At 35.7% G+C, this 26346-nt stretch overlaps 2 protein-coding genes across 2 annotated transcripts in view; both read right to left on the bottom strand.

Moving 5' to 3' along the window:
• Positions 1 to 13138, bottom strand: part of LOC142540872 (transportin MOS14) — a 29050-nt gene extending 15912 nt beyond the window's left edge. Inside the window, 13 exon segments of the mRNA XM_075647302.1 lie at positions 5439 to 5538; positions 5614 to 5734; positions 6005 to 6080; positions 6926 to 6946; positions 6948 to 7054; positions 7267 to 7358; positions 8112 to 8152; positions 9034 to 9165; positions 9631 to 9777; positions 9873 to 9920; positions 10476 to 10538; positions 10663 to 10740; positions 12815 to 13138. Coding sequence (XP_075503417.1) covers positions 5439 to 5538; positions 5614 to 5734; positions 6005 to 6080; positions 6926 to 6946; positions 6948 to 7054; positions 7267 to 7358; positions 8112 to 8152; positions 9034 to 9165; positions 9631 to 9777; positions 9873 to 9920; positions 10476 to 10538; positions 10663 to 10740; positions 12815 to 12937 — 1149 coding nt within the window. The 5' untranslated portion in view covers positions 12938 to 13138.
• A 4493-nt stretch (positions 13139 to 17631) lies between these two features.
• On the bottom strand, positions 17632 to 18348 carry LOC142538530 (uncharacterized). The gene has a single exon (XM_075643845.1). The coding sequence runs from the start codon at positions 18346 to 18348 to the stop codon at positions 17632 to 17634; it is 717 nt and encodes a 238-aa protein (XP_075499960.1).
• Between the last annotated feature and the right edge of the window lie 7998 nt (positions 18349 to 26346).

The following is a 26346-nucleotide window of genomic DNA, read 5'->3' as shown; positions in this document are numbered from 1 at the left end:
TGTAGTGGCCTTTTAATCAGACAGAGTATTCATATTTTCTAAACCTCAGGAAAGGTTTTTTCGTAGACGGTGCCTTTGGTTTTTGAGGAGTGGAGACCAGAAATCAATATGGACATGGTTTACGAATGTTGCAGCAGCTGGGTTAGGATTTTTGGTCTACCTCGGAAATTACGGTCTTCTGATATTTTAAAAATTATCGGGGATCAATGCAGTAGTTTTTTATATAAGTGATGACAATGCATGCCTTAGAGATCTTGGGGCAGTAAAGATTAAGGTGAGAGGTAGCGAAAGATGATTTATTAACAGCGGGATGCAAATTCCAGTGAAAGAAGGGATCATAGAGATCAGAATCGATGTTGATTCTATTGATTTAGCAGTCTATGAGTATTACGAATGTCAATTGTACGCTCAGGTCGTGGTAAATGGTAAGAGGATGTTGGCGGCATGGGGAGATTCAAATATTCGTAGAAAACAAGACGGAGTTGCGGGATCTACAAGTCGCTCTAATATTACTGTCAAGGAATCTGATGTAAGGCGAGAGCATGAACCTTATTTATTTAGGAGATAGAGTGGAAGGTATTGAGATTTGCATCAATGAGGAATCGGTGAAAGATATGAAGACTCTTGTTCTTCCTAAGAAGGCCGAGACTCGGCAAGTTAATTTTACTGTTATGTCGGCACCTTCATTAATGGGAAAGGTAGTTAAGATCCTAAAAAGAATAGTCCCTAAAGAGGTTAGTGATTTCAAAGGATCACATATCCATTCCATGATTAACCAAAGGTTCGAGGGTCAAATCAGACTTAGAGGAGCTGAAGGCACAGAGGATATACTGCCTATCTTTGAGAAAACGTACAACAGAAGAAAGTTCAGGAAAATAAATGAGGATAAAGTTGGTTTCGAAAAGGGTGTTTTACCAAAATCAAGTATCTTGAACCATGAGGACTTTTTGTTGGGTGGAGGTTGACTTGGGAGATAGGGAAGTATCTATTTTCACCGACTTAGAAGACGATTTCTCGGAGAAAGAAGATGAATCTTTTGTTTCGGATAACCATGCTTCTCGCCTTTCAGATTTTTCAGTACATACTGAGGATGAGGTCGCGGATTTAAAGTGGTTCTCATCTTCACCTGGTCTTATGCAAAATACTGGTCACTTCAGTAGGAAAATGCGAAACCTTTAGTGGGAGAAGTATTATCTTGTTTTCAATCATCATTTCTAAATCATTCTTCCAATTTTCATTCTATTTTTCCTGTTTCCTCCGTTCTAGGGATGTCTAGCGGTCTTTTAGGTGGAGGAGGACAACAGAGGATAGATGCTGAGCCGGGCAAAGAGAATTAAATTTCACAGGGGATAAGATGGGGAATAAATTCCACGATGAGGATAAGGCTTTGGGAGTCCATTCAGATTATAGGTGTTGGGAAAGTGTTGAGCAATCAACAAGTGTTTTAAATGGAGAACTAAATAGATTGAAGTGCGGGATTAATTACGAGAAAGGCTTGGTTTCCAAAGGTTCAAATGCGTTTTTAGAAAGATATGCTCATGGAATATTAGGGGGTATGGGCATCAAGAAAGGGGGGATTAATTCGTACTGTATTACGTAAGGAAAAACCGGACATTGCGGGGCTTTTAAAAGTCAAGAGAGAGGCGCTGGATAGTAGATTTGTTGCAGGTTTGTGGAAGACTAGATTTCTTGATTGGGTTTTCTTACCAGCGATAGGAAGATCAGGGGGTATTCTAGTGATGTGGGATCTCAGAGTCGTGGTCGTCAGTGATAACTTCATAGGGGAGATTTCGGTCTCGACAGAGATCCAACTTAATGATTATATTAAATGGTGGTTCTCAGCTATATACGGATCGTGTAAGCTAAGAGAAAGAGAACTATTGAGCGAAAATAGGTGCTTTGGAGGAGATTTTGATGTGGTTAGAACTTTGAGCGAAAAGATGAATACCCTATCCACAAATAAAAGCATGTCGTATTTTGATAAATTGATCAAGGAGTTGGAACTGCACGATCCACCTTTATTGAAGAAAAGTACACGTGGTCTAACTTCATGGATATACCAAGTTGTTGTAGGCTAGACAGGTGTATGTTCTCAGAGGGTTGGATGGACATCTTTCCCACTTTTAGACAAACGGTGTTACCCGGAATCGCCTCAGATCACTTTCCAGTTTTGCTAGATATTTCTAAAGTTACTTGGGGTCCATCTCCGTTCAGATTCGAGAATGCTTGGTTGACTCATAAAAACTTCAAACATTCAGTTTCGTCTTGGTGGAATAATGGGGTCAGTCAGAGGTGGGAAGGGCATAAGTTCATGAAGAAACTTAAAGGAATAAAAGTTCAGTATCCAAATGGAACAAAGAGGTCTTTGGGGATGTGGATGTGAAATACGCGGAGTTAGTTAAAAAAAATTAGACAGTTGGATGAGCAAGAGACGGGAGGAATTTGTCGGATGTTTTTACTGAGGAAAGAAGGGTAATGAGGTGCGAAATGGAAGAAATGTTGTTTAGAAGGTTTCAAATAAAAAGTCAAAAGGCAAAAGTGAGATGGCTAAGGGAAGGGTACCAGAACTCGAGAAGTTTTTTTATGCCTTGCTGAATAATCGAAGGAATAGATCACTAATAGATAAATTGGAACTGGAACACGGGTCTGTGGTTACGGAGGTTTGTCAAATTGAAGAGTCTATAATCAGTTTTTTTAGGAATCTATAAGAAACTGGATGGTGGATGCAGAGGATTTGGAGATTCCATTTTCAGATGAGGAGATTAAAAAACCGGTGTTTGATACCAATGGATCGAAGGCTCCAGGGCCGGATGGGTTTACATTGGCTTTTTATCAAAGTTGTTGAGATACGATCAAAGAGGGTTTAGTGAAGGTGTTTAACGAATTCTTTGAAGGAGGCATGGTCAATGGGATTACCAATGAGACTTCAATTTGTCTAATCCCTAAGAAACAAGATGCGGTCAAGGTGAAGGACTTTAGGCCAATCAGTATGATAACGAGTTTGTATAAGATTTTGGCTAAGGTCTTAACGAATAGGTTGAAGAAAGTCTTCAGCGAAATGATAGCTAAAAATCAATGTGCATTTATACAAGGGAGACAGACTCTAGATTGTTGACTTATAGCTAATGAAATACTCGAGGAGTGTAGACTAAAGAAGAAGAAAGGGTTGGTGTTCAAAGTTGATTTGGAAAAAGTGTATGATAATGTGGATTGGAGATTTTTGGATTTCGTGTTACAAAAGAAAGGTTTTGGTGATGGATGGAGAAAGTGGATAAATGGTTGCGTATCGAATGTCTCTTTTTCTATATTTATTAATGAAAGGCCACAAGGTAAAATAAAAGGGATGAGAGGTCTTAGACAAAAAGCACTTTCCTATTTAATCTTGTGATTGATGGATTGGGGCGGTTGGTGGATATGGCTAAGACTGCGAATGAAGTTAGGGGGCTTAGAAGTTGGTATAGATAAAATAGAGATCTCTCACATTCAATTTGCGGATGACACTTTTTTTTTTGTTAAATCTGAGAGTTCATTAGCGTTGTTTTTGGTGGAGATACTCAACTATTTTAGCCAGAAGTCGGGATTGAAGATTAACTTGGAAAAGAGTGTTTTGTTGGGATTAAGTTGTTCGGAATTGGTAGTGGAAGGGTTGGCTTCAGAGATTGGGAGTAAAAATGAGTGGCCAATTAAATATATGGGGGTACAGTTGGGAGGTAATCCTCGGAATTATGGCTTTTGGGAACCCATGCTATCTAAGATGTAAAAGAAACAAGCAAGCGAAAAAAGCATTTTTATCAAGGAGGGCCGATTAACCTTGATAGCGACATTGTCGAGTGCGATGCCAACGTATTTCATGTCTCTATTAAAAGTACCATTAGGTGTGGCAAATGGTATGGAAAAGATTATGAGGGATTTTCTGTGGGACGGAGCTGATAGGAGGTACATTGTCATTTGGTTGCTTGGGATCAAGTTTGCAAACCAAACGATAGGGGGGTTGGAAATGGGGTATATTTGCTTGAGGAATAAGACACTTTTAGAGAAATGGTGATGGAGATGTTCCGTGGAGAGGGAACATTTGTGGAAAAAAGTTATCAAGAGTATTTATGGATTGCAAGATAATGGTTGGGACGTGGGGTTGGCAAGGAATAGGACTTTTAGAAAGCCCTGCAAATTTATCTCTCGATCTTACCAGACTTTTCATCTTTTAGTTAGGGCGATGTTCAAAGAGAGGAATATAATTCGTTTTTGGGAGGATACTTGGTGGGGGATTTTGTCGTTAAAAAATCTTTTCCATCTCTTTTCCAAATCTCCTCGAGTCAAACAAAAATATTAGAAGTTTGATCAGTGTGGTGGACCTTCCGGTTAATTCCAGCTATGCCTGGGATCTGCGCTTCAACCGGGCTTTGAATGAGGTTGAAATTGATGAGTTGAGTACTTTGTTAGGGGTTTTAGAAATATTCATTTGGAGTTGGGTAGGGCGGATTTAGAGTTTGGTTGGGGGACTCTTTAGGGTCTTTTGTGTCAGATCTTTTTATGAATCTTTTTTACCAGTCACTAATTTTCCTAATTTCCCTCATTTTTATAATATCTGGAGAGAACCTATTTCACATAATGTTCAAGTTTTCTCGTGGACTGAGCCTTTGGGAATATTGACGACTTGCGATTCTTTGCAAATAAGCTGGCCTAACTGTGCATTAAATCTGAACTGGTATACACTTTGCCGGAACAAAGAGAAGAATCAAGATCATCTACTTTTGCATTGTTCGTTCACGAGTTGAATTTGGACAAAGTATTGAAAGAATTGGGCATGGAGTGGATATTTCCAAGAGCGGCGCATTATATGTTTCTTTTGGACCCAGGATTGCGTAACGGATGGAAATGTCGGACATTTTGGAATGTGCTAGTTCATTGCTTATTTTGATCAATCTGATTGGAGCCGAACAAAAGAATTTTCAACGATATAGCAGAGTATATAGACGAGGTTTGGGAAAAGATCAGATTTAAGGTTGCTAGTTGGACGAGAAAGCTTGCAGAGTTTAATTATTTCTCTATCTCAACTCTAGTCAGGGATTGAAAATTTTTATGTTATTGACGATAGTGTAGCCTTTCATGTATTGTGCTTTTGCGGATATCTTATTTGTCTCCCTCTACTCTGTTTTCCTATTTTAATACAATTTCGTTTCATATAAAAAATATATTTAGGAAATTATTTCATGCCAAACAAAGAAAAATAGGAGCACTAAAAAGTTTCAGAAGGCACTTGGACAATGATGACATCATGCTCTTAAACTTTTGGAAATGACCTACTGCAACTTTTGATTATAAAATAATTCTTCTTAAGAAAGCATTTCGAGGACTAGATGTTTTCATAAATGATGAAGAGATTCAGCTTGAAACCAAGAATTGCACATTAAATCAACTACAGAGGAGAAAAGCCTCACCAAGGAGACAAGCGAGTCATATGATGACTGGAAAACCTGCAACCGACGGGCTCTCTCAGCTTCAACAGATGCTTCGCTTCCATAGGCTGCATAAGAATTCCTGATTCAATAGAATAGTCAAAGTCAACAGCTTATTCAAGCACTCCTACTTAATGATAATTCAATATAATTTCACCTCTCAATTAATATAATTTGGAGATTGTGCCAGAAGTTGAAGGTCATGGAAGCAATGTCAAATTCTGGATGTGAAGCAACTCCAAGTAATGCTTGCACAATCATCATTGATTCGTCAGAACCTGAAGATAAAAGTCATTTTCATAAGGCAATCTTGTCAGTGAAAACACCATAAGAATTTGCATAAATCAGGCGCATGTGCAGATGTGCTTGTGCGTGCACAGTGCATATGTATGTGCAGATAAAATCATTAATATGCTGGAGAGTGTGAGTGTGATGTGAAGGAGAGATGCATTTTAATATAAATGATTCATTAAGAACATTCCCCTTGAATGGATCCAACATAAAAGCAACAAAGTGAAGAATCATGTATTAAGCGACAACTTATATACCGGTTGCAATCAATTCAACATATGCATCTCCCATGTCAGCAAAGAGGCGAGCAATGGCCTTCACATCCTCCTCATCCTGAAAGAAGCAGTAAACAAGTATCGAACATAAAAGACAATAACGCAGCTCGGCAAACTTAGCTCAACAAGAAACTCAAGGCAAAAACGGTGTAAGTTTCAACAGAAACAAACAGTGTCCCTCCCATATATCATTTAGAAAAATAAGACCACAATTGCACAATTAATCTCTGCTGCCACTGCAGCAGCTTGTAGTTGAATTATTATTTGAATTCCACCAGCTGCAGCAAATGCTCCCAACATGCCCACCCTGTGTGGCGTACACCAATCAAACTGGTCTAATCTCTTTAGTTGGAATGCTAAGCTGCAGTTCGCTAGCAATGGCCTTTAATTATAGCCTACATCCCAATTTTGCAGAAAGACACAACCACATCCCATAAACTAGAGGTTGAAAGTGCGTTTAATTATGCCAACTCCGCCATTTGCAAAGAAAAAATTGAATATCACATTAAGCCACCGCATTATGTTATTGTTCATATGGAGGGTGGATGAGTGAGGAAACAGAGAGTCAATCTTCAGCTACTTTGGTGTAAGTAACACCAAATTCTATAAGCAGGACTCAGTACAATAGGAATTGTATAAGAATAAAAAAAGGAGTGCCAGCCATGAAGTAAAATTCAACAAATTTAATATAGCCATGTAAGTTTCAAGCTGTGAGTACACTGATGTTCAAACAAGCAAATGAAACAATCTACGTTGCAACACCATGCTAAACTGCCAAACATTTTAATCTTTCAGGGTTTGAGCATACAACTAATAAAGCATATAAATATAAGAAATCATCTTTGACAGTAAAAACATTTTAAAAACAGGAGAAACAGCATAGGACCCTGCTTATACAAGTACCTTAGAAGGATCTCTAAGCTGTGGCTTTCAGACTCATAATTCGCGGAACAACTAGTTGAATTAAGGGCATCTGGGAGGCAACCCCATCAAAGTTTCTTGATGCCGAATAGTGTATCAATTCAGAGATTACTGCAAAAAAAAGTAAGGATTTAGTGATACATTGTGATTATCTTTATCCACATGTAACAAGTAATAGTGAGAAAAACTTGACTGGAGGATTTTCTCTATGAATGTGAGTGTTTATGTGTGTGTGTGTGTGAGAGAGAGAGAGAGAGAGAGAGAGAGAGTTTGTGTGTGTCAGAGAGAGAGCATTAGCATGTTGCTAATCCTCTTCAACATACCATTGACAGAAGCCTCAGAGAGTAAATCACTATTCAAGCTCGAAAGAGCTGTAAGCACTAATGGGTGTGAAGCAAGGGCTGAAGCCGGAATCCTGAAACAAATAGCTAACATTAGAAAATCATCTAACTAGTTGAAAAATAATCGAAACTTAAAAAGGAAAATGAAAAGTGAAAACATGTCTGTAAAATGACATTTGATATAATTTGCATTACCTCTTCAAGATGCAAGAGTTTTATGACTCTAAAGGAAGTACAAGACTTCCTCGTTGAATTCAAGAAGACAATGAAAGTGGATACATGAAGTACACGTTTGGAAAAAAATGACACACAATTTGGAGGATGAAGATTGAAGACCACAACTTTTGATTTGTCTTTTGAGTTGCCAGTTTGTTCCTTCACTGATAAATAAATGGATGGGCTATCCAAGCATTCTTACAAGGTCATATAAAATCCCCTTTCAAATACTGAATTTCAGGTCTTATCAATAGGACAAAAACCAATTTCAGTAGTTACTACTATGAGTCAAATTATCATAAGAGCCAGACATCATGAAAATATAGGTACAATAGAGCAAGCCAGTAAAATAAATTAATCCAAGGGAAAAGTAAGATATACTAACACATAACCAGATGTTAATGCTAGCAACTAACTCACCAAAGCTAATAAATAACAGAAAATGCAAGAAACATAGAGGCCTTAACCGCCACACAATATATCTACTACATCATATTTTTCCTCAATCAAAGAAAAGGGTAAACAGATCAATATTTGAAAAGTGAGGAAGTTCAATGAAAAATTGCTAAATGATGAAACCAAAAACAAGAACTGAAAGAAAAACAGAATACCTATGCCTCAGTCGTAGCCAAGAAGCAAAAGCCTCAAGAACCTGATAAATTGCAGATGGATTAAAAAGGTCCAAATAAGACCTTCTAATCAAAGTATGTAAAAACCCCCCAGCAAGTTTGAGAAAATATAGAAGAACGAAGTTTTCTAAAAAAAAGTAAATAAGAATTAAACAAATTCTATCTTTCAGTAAAAGTCAATAAATAGAGTAAATACTTTATAGAAACATAATTGTTGAAGTTGTAAGTATAACCAGCATCAAAAAATCAATAATGAAAATTTATGCAATTGCAAGTATACATGGGCTTGGAAAACAAATAACAATGCAATTGCGATAAAAATGAACAGGAATACTCAGTACATTAGAAGCTCCCTATCAGAAATTAAAATGCTGGCATTTATCACAGGGCTGTTACAAACTCAGTCAAGCAGTCAATTTCTGCAAAAGACCTCAGTAGTACTGTCAATATAAAAGTATAGACAAATGGTTCTGTATGTCAAATGCGGATAGAAATGGATGGAGGAAAGAGAATGAAAAAATGTATGCCGCTACAGGACTTCAGCAAGGACTTTCATCAAACCTCATCGTATAGCTATGGGTCTAAATTATCTATACAACAAAGATATAAAGTGCACGTAATGAAACACCAATGCTCTAGTTTATGTCAAGTAAAGGATGAACTCATCAAAACATAAAACAAAAAGTCCAGGAAGAACATGAAATTGGTTCAAGACAGTAAATTTATGCACTGATGCGTCAGTAAACCAGAAAGAAAACCTCTCGGTGTTCTTAAAATATGCCTATGGGAACGGAGAATTTCACAAGAAAACATTGTTTATACTTGTCATACATTTACAAGAAACATCTGATCTAAATGGCAACAAAGAATGGACTCAAAGAGATCAAAAGTAGCAAACACGTACCTCCTCTGTTAAATCATTAATGCTCAAGCAGGCGGTTAAGATGTTCAGAACTATCTCCATCCCAGAAGCTAGTTCATCTTCGAAATTTCGCCGTCTGTCAGGTCGTACGGATATTTTATAGTTGAATACTTCCTGAATGAAAATGAAAAAAAGTTATCCATTCCATAGTGTTTGAAATGAACTTCAAAACATCAACCTCAAAATTTTTAAACAAGAACGGACCTAACCAAGCTTCATAGTACATCTCAAACTAGGACAAAAAAAAAGCCAATTCAAGCTCGACCATGAGAAAATTCAAGATCCACTTTTGACACAAAAATAAAATAGAATATCTTCGACGAGATTTTTATTTTTCAATAACATGCAACACTTTATGAAGTTCTATATAGAAAAAAAATTGATATTCTTAGTAGTTATATTTTAGCAATGGGGTTATAAAATTATGATTTGCCACCCTAATGCCGGCTCAAAAGCTCATCACAAAGAGCAGAACCCTACAGGATAAAAAACACAGCATGGGTGTGTGTGTCTGTGTGTGTGAGAGAGAGAGAGAGAGTGTCCATGTGTCACTGTTTCTAAAATCGAAGATCGTTGTACCTCGGGCAAGACTCTGAGAAGTTCCAAAAAACTTGGTAAATACTCTGGGTGAACATTCATTTCATCTCTTATCCAATTTATAATACCGCCATCTCCCCAGTCCTTTGCAGGCACATGAACAGCCAAACCGGCCACAGCAAGGCTAATCTATAATATTATATTTAGCACAATATCCTCGTTAAAATCTAAGGATATCACAAAAACAATTGACAATATGAACTCAAATCAATTTCTAGTTTTACCTGAGTCCTGACTTTAGGTGGTCCTTTGTGAAATGATTTTAATAAGGTCTGCATCAAAAATAGAGTACGAATAAAGCCCAGATTGCTGTATCTTAATAAAATTCTTAACGCAGAATACAATGCCATCGTCCCCACATTTTCAGAGATACCAGCAGAGAGAATGTCTAGACATGAGCATTGAATACAAAGTGTACATACATTTTCCCCAAATGTACCCAAAAGTTTCGGTGTAACAAGAAAATGGCGGTGTCATTTTCACAGAGAAATATGTCACAAACCACAATACATAACAGAATGCACAAATACATATTCCATATGCAAGCGAGAATCTTTTAACATATGGCATCTTGAAGGAGAATTTATCCTTAATAGTTAATTACAAATATAATCATCAAAATGCAATGGACACACTCGCTGTCATGCATATATTAATCCCATCGAAGATCGAGTAACTTTACAAATTATTACACGACATTCTCAAACACAGAATCATAGAACAACCCAACTGATGCCGCAGTTTAGAAAAGCATAGCAAATAACAAATAAAATTTTTTACCATGTCACATCAAGAAATTAATTCTACACAAGCTAAGAATCCCTTACGTTTAAAGAAACCCGTAGTGGACGAAAAGCTTCAGAAGGTAATTCCTCAAAATCTCGTTGTACCTGTTTACACCATGAAAAAATGCTAAGTGGCATCATGATATATCATCATAGATATTAGAAAAAGTAAAATGTGTTGGACATTACAATTTTATTCCAAAAGAAAATGAGAGATTAGAAGCATCACCTTGCTTCTGAGAGTTTGAGAGCAGAATATTGAAGTTTCAAGATTACTATCAGTATCATGAAGCAAATTGTCAGCAACCTACTAAAATGAGCAACCAATTAGGTTTTTTTATGGAAGTAACAATTTATACTAGGAAAGATATTCAAATGGACAGGAAAAAATGAAACATACTAGTATAGAGAAATTTCCCTCTCAAAAATGTCCCAAGTAACTCAAACAAACATAGCAAGAGAGGGTAGGGGAATTATCGAAATTCTTTATTACCTCTCTACATTCAACGACATTTTTCAGAGATTTTTATCAAATGAAATGTGGAAGAAAAAGGCACACAACCTAAATAGTTCATTCACCGAAAAAATTCATTTAGAATAGATTTGTGTTCTGAAAGAGAGAGCGAAACAAATAACAACTATGAAGAATATTAAGTTATTAACCGATTTTTACGGGGTAAAATGTGTTTAATGCTGCATGAATGATGTTGCTTATAAAAGAAAAGGCAAGGCATGAAAACAAACAACATTAACCTAGCAAACAATATAACACATCAATTCACAACTTCTTAAAAAATATTGACAGGAAGGATTAAATCTCACAAGGTATAACAGTTATATCGAACAAGGAATTCCTCTCAGACTTGAAGGTTTACAGTTAACACAGCAAAGAAAGTATTATATAAATAAATAAATAAATTTAAACGAATTGATGTATAATATGATATGAATAGGACACCAAAAAGGGTGATAGACCAAAGGGGCAATTGAAACGTTATGACCAGTGCTCAACTAGGACCTTGACAAGAATCAGGAAAGTCTATACTTAAATGAAAAAAACAGCTAAAGTTTCATTCCAAATGTTAGGGGGAACTAAATTAAGCATTTTTTCTATGAACTAAAATGCATGTGTTAAATGGTTATCAAAACTTGTTGGTTCAAATGAAAAACGCATTCTTAGTCAGCTGCTCTTTAAAATCTATTTGCTTTAACACAACATAAACTGCAGAAATGTTGAGGTAGAATATACCTCGAATAAGTATCAAGCAACTCTCATAGATACAACAAAATTCATCAAAAGGAATAAATTATGAAGTATAGAGCAGGGAGTCTTGGTAAACAACAATAGAAGAAAAGAATACAAAAGAACGTCAATAAAACATCTCTTTACCAATGAACGTTCAAAAGCTAACCAGTAAAGAATCTCACAGAATGTTTACTAACGGGCTCTTCATAAAGATCTGTAGTCTAAAATCCACAACTAAAACTTTACCAATGGGGCGTATTTGCCACAAGAGCTTCTAACATGGCAACCCTGGCTTTTCAAAATTCTGGAATAGATCCAAATCCCAAATATCAAAGCCCTTTCAGCACAAATATCAAAGCCCTTTCGGCATACATAACAAGGGTCTTAAGCCTCTTTAACTTCTCTACAAACACAACATCTTCCTGGTCAAACTAGAGAGATGACGACAAAGGAAAAATAGTAAAATACATAAGCTGAATAGCTGATAACTTATTTTGAAAAGTACAAAGCCTGCAAATTTTTAAGACCGTTGCAGATAGTGCCCACAGCATGTAGGATGAACTAATGGCAAAATTACGACGACCGTGGAACATTGAGGACCCAATTTTAACATTACAAGAACACGATATATGCAAAAATACACACAGGGTTCATACGAGAAGCCAACAAATTCATCTACAAAATTTATGTGAGTGCTCCATGCTTGATGAAAAGAAACTGCTGCAGCCATACTGAATGAACCATTACATATGAATAGTGTTAATCACAACCATTATCTACTTCTCCAAAATACCAAAACATTCCAGTAAGTTCTCCCCTTCGCTTCAACGCCAGCAGAACCAACTAAACATCTTATCTTTCTAATAAAATCATTAATTATGAAATTAACTAGCAAGTGAAGAACTTAACAATAAAACAAAACCATTCAGTTCAACACAACCTAAAAGCACAAACGATTCCCCGACAGATTCACCAAACAAATTAACCACGAACACTTCCACCTCATCCACATCAAACTCAAAACACATAATTAAATAGCTGAATAAAATGTCAATCCCTCGTCACATCCATGCCACACAAGGGAAAACAAATAAATCTGAAAAAAAAAAAAAAATTAGCCCAATTGAAAAATCACCTGCCAAGCATCAAGCGTACGCTGGAAATCTTGGAGCCAGCGATCCGCCTGCATTCGAACGGCGTCGTCTGGGTGATGGTACAGCGCGTTTAGGGCTTCTTTCACCGTGTTTTGCAGCTCCATACTTGTCCCCGACTCTTCCAATCGAATAATTGAGCCGATAGATACAGGAAACTTCGAAGTTATACAGAAATTGAGCAACGATTGTATAGAGTTTACAGTATCGCGAATTGGATCAATGCCTGAGGTGAAAGCTGCGCTGCGGGTTTTTCAAGTATTATATTTTTGAACCAGCTTCAGAATTATTTTTCTTCTGGGAAGGAAGAGGACAGGATACTTTAAATTGACCGGATTTTTTATTTTTATTTTTTGTATTTATTTATTGCTTTATCATATGTTCTGGAATTTTTTGTGTATATCGTAGATGCGAGACTTGGTAATATTATATATAATATATTACAATACCTTATGTACCGGAGACCCATTTCCGACTCGACTTATAAAAAAATCATATTTTTTAAATTAAAATTATTATTATTTATTGTAAATATGAAATATCTATAAATTTCACACGAGGCTATAGTTGTTTGGAAAAGTAAAATAATTGATATTTTAAAGAATACGACAAAAACTTATGTGAGGCTGTCTTACGAGTCGTATTTTGTGAGACTGGATCTCTTATTTGGTTCATCCATGAAAAAATATTACTTTTTATGCTAAGAGTATTACTTTTTATTGTAAATATCGGTAATGTTGAACCGTTTCATTGAAAAAGATTTGTTAGACCGTCTCACAATAGACCTGCTTTTTTGAATAAGTTTCTTATAAGATGTCTCATGGATATATATTTGTCGACCCAATCTAAATTTTTAACATAAAATAATATTTTTCATGATTCTGGTCATATAAATCGTGAGACGATCTCATAAAAAGTTTTTTCTGGTATATTTTATATAATAATATGATAATATTTTGATATATATGTAATCTTTTTTTTGGTTACACACACCTTATTTTTAACTTATCTTATAGTATAAACAAATTGATGATGATATCCGTTTTTTATTGTTTCCCCCTTTTATTTATTTATTTTTTTTACGGTAAACTTGCAATTTATTGAGTAAAATCATTCTTTACAAGTTCAACCAATCAAGAAGGAAACCCACCGTTCATCCAAACAAAAGATGTAGGGAGTGAAGAAGCAAAAAGTGCAATAGTGTGGGCTACATTATTAGCCGATCTAGATTCATGGATAATCTCTGAAACCACCGATGTCTTCAAATCATTAAAGATTTCTAGAGCGCATTTCCCAACATATCCCAAGTCATCCTCCATGGCCGTGACTGCAAGCACTGCCAATAAAGAATCTGTTGCTACTTGAACATCCTCAAAATTATTCTCATACAGCAGATTAATCTCATCCCTTATGGCAAGTAATTCTCCATGGACCACCGAGATGGGTTGGATTATTTGCTTCCCGAAAGCCAAAAGAAGCCTGCCTTGTTTGTCCTCACAACCCCACCTACACTGTAACGACTTAATTTCTCATTGACACAGGCGTCAACATTCATCTTGGACGAATTTCTGTCTGCTGGTTTCCAACCTTTCCCGGCCTTGTATTTAGATGTTCCATTAACATGCTTTTTCATTGATCTTGCGGCATTAAAGTTCGAGAGTAAAGTAGAGCTCCAAGCTACAGACTGTGCCAGCACACCATCACCTTCATTATGTAAAAATTTCTGCTTTTCTTTCCATATAGCCCAAGCAAAAACTGCAAAATGCTCAAATTCTTCCTTTGACAGTTGTGCTCGCATCCATTCACAGAAATCCAGTGTAGCTGTAATCGATGTTGCCTTGAATAGATGATAGTAACATGCTTCCTTCCACAGATGTTTGATGGCTTTACAATAAAATAGAGCGTGACAGGTAGAGTCATAAGCAAATTTGCATAATGAGCAGTCCGTGCCAATTGGAACATGGTGGCGCTGCAGGTTTTGTCTAGTGGGGATGATATCTTGAGACACATTCCACCAAAATATGCGGACCTTAGGTGGGAGAGAAAGGCTCCACAGGAAGGACCACCAACACTAAGTGTAAGTTCGGATTGATTTTCAGGTGGAGAGAAAAGTCCCATTTGAAGTCGGTATACATCCCGTACAGAGTATTTTCCTTTACTGTCAAATCGCCAGAACTGAGTGTCATGGGCCGATTGGGCAGATAGAGGGATCTTGATAATTTCTTTGGCCACATAAGGATTGAAAGTGATCAAGATAAGCTCACGGTTCCAACTCCCATCCCTGATCAGTGAGCTCACTTTATCATTAATCTGCCAATCCCCGGTAGGCTTTCCAATGCTTGATATCATTCCAGGTACCCATTTATCCTCAAAGATATGTATAGATTAGCCATCATCCATTCGCCACAACAAGCTTTTTTCAAGTATATTCATGCTCCAAAGAAGTGACCTCCAAATAAATGAAGGATTGCTCCCCAGCCTAGCATTCAAGACATTCCCAAATTTAAAGTAACGGCCCTTAAGGACCCGAGCTGTTAGAGAATCTGGGTAGCGAATGATACGCCACAGCTGTTTAGCTAGAAGCGCTTTATTGAACTCGACCATTTTCCGAAAGCCCAGCCCTCCTCTCAGTTTCGGCTTACAGAGAGAATCCCAAGGTCTCCAGTGCATTTTTCGCTTTCCATTCGATGTGCCCCACCAAAAATTAGCACAAGTCATTTCAATCTCCTTACAGACAGATGCAGGTATTTTGAAACAACCCATCGCATACGATGGAATAGATTGAAGGACAGATTTGATCAAGACTTCCTTTCCCGCAGCAGAGAATACTCTATGTCCCCATCCTTGAATCCGTTTAACCACTCTTTCCATCAAGTAATTAAATTGAAGTCTTTTGCTTTTTAATGAGACAGTCGGCAGTCCTAGGTAGATTTCGTGGCCTTGGACCACTGGAATTGTCAATATTGTCTTGATTGTATCAATCAGCGAAGGGTGAGTATTTGGGCTAAAAGATAAGGCTGACTTCTCATAATTAATCAGTTGGCCAAAAGCACGTTCATAGAGGAATAAGCATTCCTTGATTCTCGCCCCCTCCTCCATTGTCGCCCTGAAAAATACCAAACTATCATCGGCAAAGAAAAGGTGGGATATTTATGGGCATGAAGAAGCAATTCTCACCCCGTGGATCAGCCCCCTTCTTTCATACGAATTTATTATAGCAGATAAATCGTGAGCACAAAGAACAAATAGGTAGGGTGACAACGTGTCGCCTTGGCGAAGTCCTCTTCCTGGGGAAATCGGGCCCACCACATTCTCATTGACTCTGAAACAGTATCTCACTGATTGAAGGCAATTCATAATTTTGTCAACCCACTCTATTGCAAATCCCAATTTAATCATCAATGCTTGTAGGAAGTTCCATTCCACACGGTCATAGGCTTTACTCATATCCAACTTAAGTGCCGCATACCCACTTCTTCCAGATCTCCTATTCCTCATCCAATGTATTGTTTCAAATCCCACAATGATATTGTCTGTTATCAGTCGGCCTGGAATGAAAGCACTCTGAAACTCATCAATCAATCTTGAGAGGATAGGTCATATCCGATTGGTAAGTGCTCTGGATATAATCTTGTAGCTTACGTTGCATAGACTGATTGGTCTAAAATCCTTCATGGTCATTGGATTATTTTTCTTGGGAATCAAGGTTACAAGAGTGTCATTCCACGATGCCAGGGAAGTCTATCCATTAAGAATCTGGAAAGCGGCATCAGTAATATCCTCACCAACCACATGCCAAAATTTTTGATAGAAGAGGGGGGGGGGGGGGGGGGGGGGGGCATACCATCAGGGCCGGGTGCCTTATCCGGATTCATATCAAATAGTGTACGACGGATTTCCACTGCTGTAAACGGGGCACAAAGTACTGAGTTCATATGTTGGTCCACTACCGGGGTCAGAGCACTTAGAATAGGGCGCATGTCTTCCTCTGTAGGGGCTCCCGAGTTAAATAGAGATCCAAAGTAGTCCAAAACTATGTCACCTATACCTCTACTATCTGAGCACCAGTCACCGTGGGAGGAGACCAAGCCAGTAATCAAATTCTGTGCTCGCCGCTTGGATGCTACGACATGGAAATAGTGGGAGTTATGATCACCTTCTTTCAGCCAAGAAATCCTGCTCCGCTGTCTCCAATAAATCTTCTCTTTTGTACTGAGTTCATATGTTGGTCCACTACTGGGGTCAGAGCACTTAGAATAGGGCGCATGTCTTCCTCTGTAGGGGCTCCCGAGTTAAATAGAGATCCAAAGTAGTCCAAAACTATGTCACCCATACCTCTACTATCTGAGCACCAGTCACCGTGGGAGGAGACCAAGCCAGTAATCAAATTCTGTGCTCGCCGCTTGGATGCTACGGCATGGAAATAGTGGGAGTTATGATCACCTTCTTTCAGCCAAGAAATCCTGCTCCGCTGTCTCCAATAAATCTCCTCTTTTGTTGCAATTTTGTCTATCTCTTTTTCTAGTTCCTGAATCTGGGTAATGGAAGAATTCCACATTCCACTTGTTCGAAGTGTATTTAGCTTCGCTCTATTTTCTTTAAGCAATCTGGGGATGCTATGAAATCTGGTGTTGGCCCAATCTTGTAGTGCATTTTTGCAATCTTCTACTCGGTCTGTGATGGGTCTCGATAACCCCTTGTCACCCCAATCCATTTCTACTACCTCCACGCAATCTTCTTCCAGTAGCCAATGTTTTTCAAATCGAAAAATATTTTTTTTCCTCCTTCCATGCAATGAGTCCTATGCGCAATAACCACTCAATTCAAGGCAAATAGGGCGGTGGTCCGAGTGATAAAACTCAAGTGAGACTGATCTGGCAGCCGAGTAAAGCAATCTCCATCCCAAATTACCAACAAATCTGTCGAGTCTTTCAAAGATAACACTATCTGAACTTCGCCTATTCACCCAAGTAAAAAACTCTCCTCGACAATTAATATCTTGGAGTTCACAAACCTCCAAAGCATCCCTAAATAATTGCATGTGTGAGGGTCTGCGTCTCCCATCTCCCAGTTTTTCAGTCTCAAAACATATTTCATTGAAGTCACCTCCCACAAGCCAAGGTAAGTTTGTGAGATCGGTCATACCTTGAAGCTTCCGAAGTAGTTCCCATGATTGATGACGGAGAGATGAATCCGGATGACCATAAAAGCCAGTAAACCTCCACTCTTTATCATTTTCCTTGACTACACAATCAATATGCCCCATGGAGTAAGACTTTATATGCACATCTACTGATTCCTTCCATAGCAAAGCCAATCCCTCACTCTTGCCTCTGCAGTCAATGGCAAAGCGACCTGAATAGTCCAACACAGTTTTCCACCATCTACATTCAGACTCTCTCATCTTGGTTTCACTTAGGAATAAGAGAGTGGGTGTCTTGTCGGCTACGAGGCGCCGAAGTTCCCGGAATGCCCGTGGGTTCCCAAGCCCCCTGGCATTCCAAACTATGATTTTCATGATGATCGGCGGGGTTGCACTGCAACCTCCGCCGTTAATTTCTTAGTAGTCGCCGTTGATTTCTCAAGTTTTGCACCTTTCTTGACTGGGCTTGTGGCTTCGTGAGAAGAAGACCCTACATCGGCCATGCTATAACGTCTTTTATCTCCAGAGAGACTTTGTGAATAAACTTCATTCCTCGCTTCACGAGCCCTTCGTTTCCAATGTTTTTGCGCGATCGGCATTTGTTTATCCTCCCCTGAACATTTATTACCAGCGTCTGTGCCCATATCTTGATTTATAGCTTGCGCTGGCAGGGCCTCAGTACTTCCCATTTCATTATTATCTATTAACATCAGTACCTGGGCCACTGTACCAATATTCTCTCCCTCAAAATTTTCCATATCTTCAGTACCTTCTGTCCAAGGTTTTTTTTCCTGAGTGTGTCCCTGTGCATGACCCACTTTAGGTTCACTAGTTTTGGTTTTCCTCCCGGTACCATAGCCAGCTGCCAAAGCTAGGAGCAGTCTTGTCTACCTTTCCATCATCACAGTCACGTATAGTGTGTCCAACTCTCCCGCAGGCATAACACAAATCCGGCAATCTTTCATAGACAAGTAGCACGATAATATCATCCATATTTTCCATAGTATTTATACGGACACATTTCTTCAGAGGTTGGTTGATATTAATACGTACCCGGATTCTAGCAAATTTGCCCAGGAATACACCATTATCACCTCGGTCTAAAGCCTCCACATGTCCTATTAGTCTCCCAATTTTAGATAACAAATCTTCTTGCATGAACGCCAAAGGTAAATTATGGCATTGAACCCATAACGATAATTCATCGAAAGACATAGAACTAGGATTCTGCCATCCCTTTGGTTCCTTGAAGATCACCAGATGTCTGAAGAAATTCCGGGGCCCGTCCGTAAGCGCCCTATTGCGGTCCCTCGGTGAGATGAATTCACACACAAATAAATTATCGCCCATGGCTTCGATGTTGATCTTCCTTGTGGCCTGCATAATACGAGGCATGTGTTGTCTAAATGCTTCTCGATTGAGGGCCTTAGGTGAGAGAACCTTGGCCACTAAACAGTTAGCCAGCCGATCCACTCCCATTCGTTTTTCTACCTCATCCAAGCAGATGGTGTCATTTAGGTTTGACGTGGATAACTTCATCTCCTCAACTAAACGAGTAATCTCGTCCGGATCCGTTTAAACATAGATAGCCAACGCACAAATCAGAGAAAATGATTGAACGAAGAAATCCTGCCAGCCGCAGGTTGCCAACCCTAAGAGCCCAAAACCCTAGGGATTTTCAATGCCTATATGCACGTTTTTTCCCCCTTTTATTTAATGTTTTCTGGGAAAGGATTTTAATTTAAATGATACTTTTAATAACATGACTACAGAAAGTTGTTTGCATTTCGAGAAAATCCTCCCTTAATTCTTCTTCGATCGTCTCGATTTCTTATTCTGAAATTACCTCTTGCTTTGGTTCTCGAATTCTCTCCATCCCCGATTAACGAAGCTTCTGAATGATCAAGTTTTTGGTTTTGTTTTGACAAGTATTTTAAAAATATTTTTAGTGTTTTATAAGTAAAAAAATTTAAAAGATTTGTTTGGATAAGATTTTTATCAAACGTTCTTTATAAATATTTTAAAAAAGTATTCTTCAGGTATAATTTTTAAAGAACAATTAAGATGTGTTTTTTTTTATCGTTTTAGAACCAAAAAAGGTTAAACGAGAATTAAAAAGTGTTTATAGAATAATTGCTCAGTCATCTTCTCATTTATTTATAACTATATAAAATGGATTTTTTTTAAAAAAATTCAACTCTAAAAATGTTTTTATAGAATAGTTTTCCAAACACATATTTATTCTTAAAAACTTTTAATATATTTTAATTTTGTAAAAAAAAAAAACATTTTAAAAAAAAGTTTTATAAGTGCTTGTCCAAACATAATTTCTTTTAGCTAGAAAGATTGATGAAACATGTTGAGTTGGAAGGGAAATTAATGGGTTTATAAAGATTTAAATAGAAATAATCAACAATTTAAAAATATTTTAATTTTTTTAAATTTCAATTTAGTATAACTGAAAAGTCAAGAATTATTGTATAATAAATAGTTTTTTTTTTTTAAAAAAAAAACCACATCCAATTTTTGACTTATGATCAATATGACAAAAGAAGGGATTCACATAGTTTTGGCCAAAAATGAGACCCGTTCTATTAGACCCGAAACTCGGGCGGTCCAATCTATGTTGGACCTGCTAAAAATTAAATAATTTTTTAAAAATTTTAGTCATTATATAATAAATTTTTTAAAAAAATAAATAAATAATTAAAATTAATTTCCAACTTTATATTAATAATATAATCACAAGTTAAATATGTTAATTCATATTCAACTCATAAGAAAATAAAAATATTTAATTATATTCCTTATTTTTATTTTAAACACAGTATTTAAAATTATTTCAATCCTAAAATATTATAAGCTAAAATTATGGATTAAGATATGCATTATTCAATAAATAAAAACAATAAAAATTATAGAGAGGACAAAAAATTGAGAACTAGAGGATACAAACCTATAGTATAAGTATAAAAAAAAAGAGGGGTATCACCACCAATAAATATATATATATATTAAGTAAAAAAGTTTCTTTCATAGCAAATATGCTTTAAAAATTTTGGATGGTCACGAAGATCCGTCACTACTAGAAAATAAAATATAACTTAAACTTAAAAATCTTAATTTTATTTTTTTTATTCTCTTCTTTTTTGGATGTCGTTTTACAGCTTATTTTTAAATTTAAATTTAAATTCCATAAATATTTTTTAAATTTTTTTCAATACAAAAAATTAGTGAAATTAAAATTTTAAAAGTTAGGCTCTGAGTTCATGAGAGATTGTCAGATTTATTTGTGAGACAGATTTTGATCCCTTCTTGCACTAATGTGCTTCCAGGTCCGTTGAAGAAGAGGGAAATTCTAGAAATTAAAGGTCGCTTTGGATTTCCAGCGAGGAAACAAGTTATATATACCTGTTCATCACAATCAATGTGTATAAGGGGAAATTTATAAATAAATGTTTAAAATGCAAAATCTTAACTAAAATACGAACCATTCAATTCTAATGACAATAACATGATTCGATTAATCAAATATCCCTAGATCGATGAGACAAATCTTGAGATATAATCGATATGGCATCACCAAGAATCCCGACTTCCTGAATTTCTTTGGCGAATTGAGGCTTAACAACTATAAGTGACGACCCACAACGATCGACATTATAACGTACCAAAACTCCCTGAGCCCCAAGATCACCGTATCGACGTTGTGCAAGATAATCGGGTGCGGCTCTTAGAGCAGACAAAGCATCAAGATACATATTTTCGCAATCTCCATAGAGGGTTATTGACTTGGGATCTTTTGCAGCCATAAGAAGTCCATGGATCTTCACTTTGGTGCCTATTGCCTCGTATTCGGCCATGTCGATTGCTATCTGTGCAAGCTGAGCGAGACCTGCGGTACTGCTGCGCGGATCAGACCCTAAAACATTCAAGCAAAGGGGATCGTTTTTGGTTTGATTGCACACACTTTGTAGTTCTGAAGAACCATGGCCTGTGGAGAAGGAATTGAATGTAAGAATGAGGAGTATTAGTGAGCAAGACGTGAGTTTGTGTGTGAAGGTGTTAGCCATTTTGTTTGGGATAATAGTTTTGATAGGGAGAGAAACCTTTATATTAATGGTTTGTGTGTGTGTGTATTTTCGTGTAAAACTTATCCAGATTAATCGTAGAATCTTGCATTAATCTTGTAGAACATCTTACTTTGGTTAGGATCAAAATCCTACTTGATTTTCTCTCTAAAAAAAACAAGAAATCCTACTTTTAGTTGGGAACAAAATCAGACAAAATATAACCATTTATTTCATGAAATATTGGCATATTATGTGATAAAAAAATATCTTAATCTATAGGATTTTTGTTTTTAATTTGAGATTGTCTTCTCATTGTCTATATAAGGTGATCGAATCGACTCGTTGAAAAAAATTTGAATGGATAAAAAAACCTTCAATAATATATTAATTTTGTAATTATATCTTAACTCAAATATCCTATAATCTTTTGTGTGCGTATTTGTTTTTGTTTTTTTTCTTCTACCTTTTGGAATAACGATCGGTCTCCTTTTTATTATATTAATATCCAATATTTTAATATTCTCTGAATTTAAATTGAGAATATTAGATTTTGGAACATAATTGAAGCTCGGAACGACATCCTTTAATTTCACATGGCTAATTATGAATCAAATGTATGTAATATACATGATTTCAAAGGATTGGCCAATTTTTTTATTTTTATTTTTTTTAAAAAGAACTAATCAAATTTACAGTAAAAATCTCTACGAGTAGGTCTCTTGTGAAACGATCTCACGAATCTTTATCTGTGAGATATGTCAACCCTATCAATATTCACAATAAAAAGTAATACTCTTAGCATAAAAATTAATATTTTTTCATAGATGATCCAAATAAGAGATCCGTCTCACAAAATACGACATGTGATACTGTCTCACACAAGTTTTTACCAATTTTCTCTACAAAGTATTCCTTATTCCAGAAAGATATGAATTAATTGATAAATTAATAATTTATTATTTTAAAGAATACTTTTTCGATCATGTAAAATATAAATTTGATTATATAAAAAAATCATTGCGTTTCATTAATGTATTTAATTAAATAATATTTTTTATCTTTACTAAATTATTAAGTTTGAGACATTTAGAGTAACTAACTTTTGGTGTCATTATCTGTTTTAATAATTATATATATATATATATATATATATTAATAAAATGCTTAGATTTTGATGTAAGTTACTATAGCTTTGTGGATATAGTCTTTATTTTCTAAATATTAAGTTACATGTTCTATTCCTCTTTGAGTCTTTTTTTCCTTTCTTTTTTCTATTTGTTTTTTAATTCATATATAAAAACGACGGTGTATTCTCTCACTATTTTTTATAATTATATTTTGATCATCATTTAAATATAAAACAAATAAATTATAAAAAAATATTGTACAAGCACACAATGCGTGTGTTAGTGCACTAGTATTGATTAATCAAACAACATTAATAGTATAACGTAAGGGTGTAAATAAATCAAATCGATACGAATATTAGTAAAAATTTAAAGCTCGAATTAAGTATAATCGAGTTCAATTCGAAACTCAAATTTTTTTAATTTTTTGGCTCGAGTTCGACCAAGAAAGTTCAAATTCGGCTCGAAATATTCAAATTTATTATCGAGCTATTAGAATAATAAAATAATATTAAGGCTCACGAGCAGTCCGCAAATTATAGAACAAAATAATTTTAGCTCGAGTTCGGTTCCAAAAAAAAAGTTCGAACATTTTCGAGTTCGGATCAAGTTCAAATGCGAATAAAATATTTATCGAGCCGGATCGAAAAGTTGACGAACCGACTCGATTCATTTACAGCCCTAATATAATGTGAGTACGAGTACCTTTGGAATGCAATGTGAAAAGTTAGAAATGAAATCTTACTAGATTTAAATTTCAAGAAACAAATAAATAATTCTTATTTTACTAAATCGTAGTTGTTATATATGTAATTTTGGATAATTATAAACTTACGATAATGATAGGTTCATATGTTTATATAATGGTCTTCCGAAAATTATTATCTTACTAATCTATCAATAATATTATTTTAGTACATTGGCCCAAGTCGGGACCGAGAAAAAAATTATTTTAGAGAGGTTATTAATTTATCGAGTATTAATTTATATAATTTTTACAATACTTTATAAAACCATTTACTTTAATCACTTGATTAAAAAGATCGATGTTTTTATTAATTAATATTAAGATAAAGCTATAATAATAATAATAATAATAATAATAAATATTGTTCATTTTATATTTGAATTGAGTTTGTTACAATTACAATTACAATTAAAATAAAGACCCCATTATTTGAATATTGGCCTTTGTTGTTTTAGGATGGTGCTTGAGATTGACGTGATATTGAAGTATACGTAGAGACTTGGAGTAGTCGGTGGTGAATAGAATAGGTTGATTTTGTTGTGCAACATTTACATATTTTTAGACTATTCCATATTCTTTATATAAAATATTGATTTGAGTTCATAATTCACGTGATTATGAACCATATACTCAAAATATGTTTTTGGGATGGGGATGAACTTATATTAGTATTTATGCACATTTATACTTTGAGGCATTTAGTGGTCCGATTTTGTGAGACCGATTATTTTGTACGAAAATACCATATTTATTTAGATAAATAATGTTTTTCATATAATTTACTCATAACTACAATATCTAATTCACTTTAAAAATTCAAAAATGCGCACATTATCTCTACACAATCACATATTTAACCAAATAACTAACATTATCCTTATCCAAATAATAATTAAAAACAATAACAAAATTTTATTAATCAATTTGATCTATTAATGATCATGATTCATATACATAATAATCATTATTTTACATACGTAACGTGTGGGCATTGTTAGCTAGTTTGTAATAATGTATACACCTTGTCAATTGGTTCACCATGCATGCATGATAGATTTATTGAATTTTCTTTGGCCAGTAAATATGACCACAATATTCAATCTAGTTAACTGAGAATTTCCTACGTACTTAATATTGATTGCAATATAGTTGTTCGTGGTTTGTAAAGTAGAATGGATATTTTCGTTTTCTTCATATTTCTTTATGATTTGAAGACTTTATAATGATATGCAATGAGTCCATGTCGACCCAAACCACCATATTTGGTGCGGGTATGGGTATTTTAATGGATAGTGGGCCGGATAATGGGGATTATCTATCCAATTGAGTACAGGGTTTACAGGATCAAACAAAAATCGACCTATTTAGTGAACATATTGAATCATTTTAATTAATTATATCAAACGACATCACTAAGAACTCGTAATGTCCATACCTAATGTGAACACGGTCTTAGAAATATCCTTGTCACATACTCTCAACCGATAATACTTGAATCTCAAATCAATTTTTTTAGCTAATAAGAAGTTTCCTTCAAACTCTAGTGAACATTCTGGCACTAGACGTTTCGCAAGAACAACGTGACCCATCAGGGTAGAAACAGATAATAGGACGTCTAAGGCTACATAAGGTAACTGGTGACGCTTAACGAATCATGCATATATAAAAGAATGTGATGCGCCAGTATCAATTAGAACATATGCAGGTATACCACATAAAAGAAATGTACATGTGATAAACCGTTCATTCTCAGCCTCAACTTGCTCTTGATTGTACACAAACACCTACCCTGGGCATGAGGTCGAAGATTAGATCCCCCAATCGATGGTTCCTGAGTCCTCTGTTGGAACATTTCATGTACGAAATTATGATTTTGATTTTAACAAAACTTGTTATTGTGTTTCTAACATGTTTACTTAAGTGTGAAGTTATTAACAAAAGAAGGAAGCTGAAGCTGAATTTAGCCAAACTGAATTTTGGCGAGCTTCGATGTTTTGGTGGTATCTCTCAGATGGATGATTCAATTGACAATCCGCCAACTTGACTGATCAGAAAATAATTTGGAACAAGTCGTATTTCACATCAATTGGGCAAAATCAGATGTTATCTAGGTCAAATTGATCGCTGAATGACCAAACTGATTGCACGAAAACAACAATCAGTTGGGTATGAGCATTTGTGATATTTATATCAGCACGGTTATTGCAATGAAGCGATTCAATATGCGCCGGAAAGATAAGACGATGATCTACAAATCATCTTCAGAAGTAAAAGCATGAATCTATGACGCCCGAAAATCAGTCTACGTAGACCGCGTGCATGAAAATTATTAAATTGCTAAAATATTTTAATTAAATGATTTTGGACGCATGAATGATATGTTTTGAGTGAAAAAATGATTAATTGTGTAATTTTGCTTGATTTC

The sequence above is a fragment of the Primulina tabacum genome, chromosome 3, assembly GCF_025594145.1.
Source record: "Primulina tabacum isolate GXHZ01 chromosome 3, ASM2559414v2, whole genome shotgun sequence".
Taxonomy (NCBI): Eukaryota; Viridiplantae; Streptophyta; class Magnoliopsida; order Lamiales; family Gesneriaceae; genus Primulina; species Primulina tabacum.
Note: the sequence above shows the minus strand (reverse complement) of the source record. Positions and strands in the feature narration are given on the sequence as shown.